The following is a 5,600-nucleotide window of genomic DNA, read 5'->3' as shown; positions in this document are numbered from 1 at the left end:
GTGGTTATTACTCCGGAAATCTTACGGGTATAAAGCAAGTAATTAAGGATAAAAATTGGACATTTGAACGTGGGAATATTTTTCTTTTCTTTTTGGTATAAAGTGAATTTCGGAATTTGTAGGGTCGTAAAACTTTTAAAAACAGTTTTTATGTTTATAATAATAAAAATAAAGGAAAATAAAAGGAATGAAAGAAAGAGAAGGAGAGAGGAGTTTACTAGGGAGCAAGTCCAAAACACTAGTGTAAAACTCTTGCTCCATTCGCTCCGCTTGCCGCTTGCTTGCCCTGACTCCCATCAAAACCCTAGCAATTTGCGCATAATGGAAGACCGGTAGCCATCGATACGGCAGCTATTTTCTTCGCTCATGCGCAGTCTTCTCTCTTTGCTCATATGCAGTCTTCTCTTCTGCGAAGTTAAAACAAAAAACCTCATCATCATGGATTCACAAGATTCTCAACCCAACAGGTTCAAAGTGGCTTTTGTGCCAAGGAAATTCAAGCGGATAATCCAAGCAAGTCAACCAGGGTGAGTCACGAGTCACCTACATTTTGGAAAAGATTTTGGATCCCTTGACCCATTTTATTTATTTAATTTTTTTTTCCCCTGTAAAGGCCATGCCTGCCTGTCGAGCGTGTTGTGCGGCAACGGCGCGAGCCATCGGTTGAGCAGAAAACTACCAATGTTCTTTTCTGCGGGCCACATTTCTCTAGCGTGTTGTGCAGCAACGGCGCGAGCCATCAGTTGAGCAGAAAACCACCAATGTTCTTTTCTGCAGGCCACATTTCTCTGCTTCTCAGGATTACACGAGAAAGTATTTGAAGGATTACCCTTTTATTGATGAGCTCGAAATGAGTTCTCAAAATTAACCCTGTTGACAATTGTTAGTATATAGCAAGTAGGGATCATTCTATCCGGAGATTGAAGGTGCTCCTGTCATTTAAACTTCAAAGAAAAGAATATTAATCACAAGTACACAATATTTACAAAAATTACAAAGAATTAAAGAGGGGTTTCGAAATTCGTTTTATTAAACTAATTATCTAACTAACTAATTACATTGACCAATCAACCAAGAATCAAGATAAGATGGATGGTTGAGATGCATTGATGAAATTAACAACCTTTAACACGAATTCAAGACTACAAATCATAATTTTCGAATCAAAATATCAACTTGAACAAAATCAATCAAGAACAAACCATGAACGTATGCATAAGTTCTTTTTACTTTCCTTAGTTAAATTAACCAGATGAATGCACCATAGTTAACCCTATTAATCATGCAAAGCTAGTGAGTGATCAATCCAATAACAATACACAATTAACACAAGAAGCACTTTGAAAGTTTGATTGATTTAAGAAACACATGTTAGAACGCTAATCAAGCATGCAATTCTCATTGTTGATTTACCTAAATAATTATAGGTTTTCCACTTTAATTAACAAGACCTAGAACGCTAGCATCTTATTATGGATTCAATCATGCAAATTCGAAACCTAAAGTGGCCACTAAAGAAATCGAAAACATGATAGGTGGGATTGAAGAACAAAACCAACAAACATTCAAGAACATATAAAGAAATCGAAAACTATCAATCTGAAAATCCTAAAATGAATTCATGCTTCAAGGCTATTGGAAACTAAACATCAAAACATATACTTTAATCTCACATGAAATCGCAACATCTAAGAAAACCAAAAAACAAAGAACGCTAAAGAATTCGATTTTTAAGTTACAAGATAAAGAAAACCGAAAACAAGGATTAAGGTTCATGGTTACACTTTTAAAGATGCTTCAAGAACGCAAGAAGATCTTCAAAGGTGATGGAGGATAATGAGGCTCACGGTAAGGATGGATGAATGGAGGATGAACTTGCTTTACGGCTTCAAAATCTTGAACACTTGGAGAGGCCGAAACTTTGAGAGAGTAAAGGGAGGTATTTGCGATTTTGATTCAGGGTTTCATGATGATTTTACACCACAAACATCCCTCCCTTTTATAGTGAACGGCTTAGGGTAGAGTTTCCTAGGAATTCTCCCTTTGTGACATCATTCAACCAATAAGAAAATACCGTTTGAATTAGAGAACAAGTCACCTTAGTCTTGGCTGAATTCTCCATGTATGTAGACCATATTTCGGCTTCCTTGTATGTAGATTCATAATCCAATACTTATTCCTCTATTTTCTCTCCAAAAAATTCCAAAGAAATCCGAAAATAATCCCCTAATATATTTGCCTAAATCTTCTTGATATTCCTTGTATTTCTTACTGCAAAAATCAACTAGAATGGACCAATGACTCCTCAAAACGTCATGGAATGATCTAAAGACTCATGTGCAAGTCACATGCTTCAATCTTTGGGTCAGGCTTCTTAATTGGACAATTTCAAAGCCTAATCTTTCAATTGCCGAAATTCCTTGTGCATTTTAGAACATTCTTGAACTATTTTGAATCATCTTGAAGCCACAACATCTCCTAGTCTCACCAGGACTCCTAATGTGATCAAGTTTCCTAGTCCAACTGGGATTCATTTTCGTAGTAGGATTAGGAAAGCTTCATTTCTCCATTTCTGTGCCACATTTCCTCCTTGCCTTCTTTCTTTCATTTCCAGCTCTTCTTAGTTCATTTCCTGCGTTTGGAGCTCAAATGTACCTAATTACAACAAAGTAAGTTAGAAATGATAATGTTAAGGAAATAACTAAGTAAAATGTAGAGAGAAATGCACTAAATACATAGAAAATATTCGTCCGATCACACCTCCACACTTAGCTTTTTGCTAGTCCCTTAGCAAAATCAAAACAACTCCACAAAACAAGACTCAAAACACATGAAAACAACTAAGTATAGATAACCTAAAACTAACGAAAACAAAGACAAAAACAATGAAAAATTAACTAAGTTCATGACTCCAACGTTTCACAAAGACAATGACTCTAATGCCCTTCAACACTTTTGTCTCAGCAATCTCATAGTTTCAAGGCACCAAGAATAACACTAAACCAAGAATCACATCTTCAAGATATTCGAAAATTAATTACAAGATATAATCCACATATAATCATGTAAGACTTGGGAGTAACAATGGTGATGGTTGGAGCTCAACATGCATCAAACAAGTAATAATTCAAACCTTACAATGGATATAACACTCTTTCTTCTCTCAGAATTTAAGGGTATGCTTAAAAGCTTCTTATTCACTCAAGTATATGTGAGAGATGATATATATTTATTTTGGGTTTTGACTTGTTTGATTTGGAGTCCTTCTCGGCCTGGGATTTTATTTCCTCATAAGTAGGTCGTTTGATTGCTTCCCAAGAAAAACATAGTTCCCTGAAGAGCCTATCGGCGTCGCTGGCTATCGCGATTTCCCAGATAGTCCTCCTTCTACATTGATGGATATGTCCGTCGATGATGACTTGTTGGTGAATTCTAAGCCGATGATGGAGGAACCACTGGTCGACTACCGAGTTTATCCGATCCCCGATACAGTCCCAGGTACGATGAATTCTGTTAAGCCACTGCGGGAGGCGCTGGGTGTTGTTAATTTTTTATTTGATTTTGATTGTTGTTCGTTATGTGGGTGCAGATGAAAATTTGGAAAAATATTTTCAGAACGCGAAATCGAAATTAGAAAAGTATCGCATGACAATCACTCTGAATGCGGTAAGTTAAGATTGAGACTCAAACTTAATTTAATCATGGACGGTATGATATGATATGACACAGTCAGGCTGAGCGAACCCTCACATTCGTTCAAGGGGTAAGTAAGTGGAACCCTGGCCCTGCCTTGAACAAATATGGCAAGTATGAAATCACCACTTTCGCTGTGCCCTTCCCCGAAAATCCAGGTGCTTATTCTTTCTTATCTACCTTATTACTACCTAAAGATTCAAGTTAGCAACCTATGATGACCCTCTCCATTCATTTGCTCAGCAACAAAGTTGGAACATGTTTGGCCCGACGTCGAAGAAATCTTATATGAGTACGCCATTTCATGCAATCTCAATTTGGTATGTCCTGCGTCGATTAACTCTACGAATTTCGTCAGGCTTATTTTTAACTGCGTATGCCATTAGCCATTTACATATGGAAATCTTGTGTTTCAAACTGTGACCAGGCTGAGTGTTCCATGCAAGTCTCAACAACCACATTTCTTGATAATCCGTATGTCCTTGAAAGAGCTAGACATCTCCTTCAACTGTTGTCCACAAGTCTTGTTCCGCCATATATGGTAATAGAATTAACCTCTTCTCTTTTTTTTTTTTTTTTAAATGAAAATTCGCACCATCCATTGTTAAGTTCAAATGTTTTATAATAGTTGCATAGGTATACGGTGATTTGTTCTGTTCTCCAACAGCAGCACATAATTTTGCTCATATATATAAGTTAGAATATTTACTTCGCAGGTTCAGTATCTACCTTTTATTTGACATGTGATAACTATTGCTGCCGTTTCTTTTTTAATTCTTCATAAGAGCAAGTTATCAAGTTTCTGATTAGACTGAACAATGTTTTGGTTTTAGGCATTAGAAATATTCCAAGGCAGCAGGCAACATGAAATCATGGAGATAGGAGATCAGCCGGAGGGGCTTTGCACAAAATTTGGGATCAAGAAGGTAGATGTTGTATAAAGAGGGTCTTTTGTTGAGAAAGTTTCTGTCCATCTCTTTTGAAATATTTTTGAACCTATTAGACTCTTATAAATGTTGTTGTTGTTGTTGTTTTTTTTTTTTTTTTTTTGTGAAGCATTCTCTGCAGTAGTGATGACTTTTTTATTTTTGCACTGTAATATTGTAATGTGATTATTAAGCGTTTGTCTTTCTAATTTATTCTTGAATCAAGTATATGTACAATATGAGCCTTAATCAGTTATGGCCTCTGCTACCTAGCTCCTCAATGAAGAGACCCAAGATCGTAACTTCTTCATATGCTAAACTCACTTTTCTGCTTCTCTGACACCTACTTTGTGTGCAGGGGGAATATCTTAGACGATGGGAATGCCTCTTCTACTCCCTAAAGGTATATAAAACGATGACTCCAGCTTTAATGATGTTACCATGCAAAACTTATTAAAAAAAATAAGAAAAATTTATACAGCGTTACATTTTGATAGACATCCACATGTTTGCTTCATTCATCTAGCTCAATCTTTAAAGATTCTTACATTTGAATTGGGATGCAGGCACTTTCAAAAGCAACACAATGTCATATCTTTCTTAACGTGAGTTTCTTGAATTTTGTTATTTTGATAGTACTTGTAAATTTCTTTTCCTTTTCTTCTTACCTCCAGTTTAACTGAGAATCATGATTTTAATGATTTTGACTTTGCATGTAAAATGATAGGAGAACACTTTTACTGCTGTGACTGCTGTGGAGAATACATTTGAAAGAATTTTATGGCTCAAGTCAGTTGTGGGAGACAGCATCACCAAAAATTTGTGTCCTGCAACCTCTATCAGGAAGTTTGGAAACGAATTTGGAATGCATCAATCGACGGATGATCTTGAGGATCCACATGCCAAGCACATGGAGATGGTGTGGTCTGCCCCTTTTTTTTCTCAGAGATAGCATGCCTGAAGTCTGCTCTCTCTATACGT

General features: G+C 36.5%; 1 protein-coding gene across 1 annotated transcript; it reads left to right on the top strand.

Annotated features, from left to right (window-relative positions):
- The first annotated feature begins 3,271 nt into the window (after positions 1 to 3,271).
- LOC121050653 (KRR1 small subunit processome component homolog) lies at positions 3,272 to 5,600 on the top strand. Its single transcript, XM_040511456.1, has 9 exons — positions 3,272 to 3,498; positions 3,590 to 3,666; positions 3,734 to 3,851; positions 3,937 to 4,013; positions 4,121 to 4,234; positions 4,527 to 4,619; positions 4,978 to 5,022; positions 5,186 to 5,224; positions 5,347 to 5,600. The coding sequence occupies exons 1-9, from the start codon at positions 3,396 to 3,398 to the stop codon at positions 5,569 to 5,571; spliced, it is 891 nt and encodes a 296-aa protein (XP_040367390.1). The 5' UTR covers positions 3,272 to 3,395; the 3' UTR covers positions 5,572 to 5,600.

The sequence above is a fragment of the Rosa chinensis genome, chromosome 7 (genome assembly GCF_002994745.2).
Source record: "Rosa chinensis cultivar Old Blush chromosome 7, RchiOBHm-V2, whole genome shotgun sequence".
NCBI lineage: Eukaryota > Viridiplantae > Streptophyta > Magnoliopsida > Rosales > Rosaceae > Rosa > Rosa chinensis.
Note: the sequence above shows the minus strand (reverse complement) of the source record. Positions and strands in the feature narration are given on the sequence as shown.

What these genes read in the sequence shown, in the direction of transcription:
- LOC121050653 (XM_040511456.1), top strand. Translation starts at nt 3,396, where the DNA reads ATGGATATGTCCGTCGATGATGACTTGTTGGTGAATTCTAAGCCGATG. An exon ending in TTTCATGCAATCTCAATTTG is followed by an intron (nt 4,014 to 4,120) that starts GTATGTCCTGCG and finishes AACTGTGACCAG; the next exon opens with GCTGAGTGTTCCATGCAAGT. An exon ending in GTCTTGTTCCGCCATATATG is followed by an intron (nt 4,235 to 4,526) that starts GTAATAGAATTA and finishes TTTTGGTTTTAG; the next exon opens with GCATTAGAAATATTCCAAGG.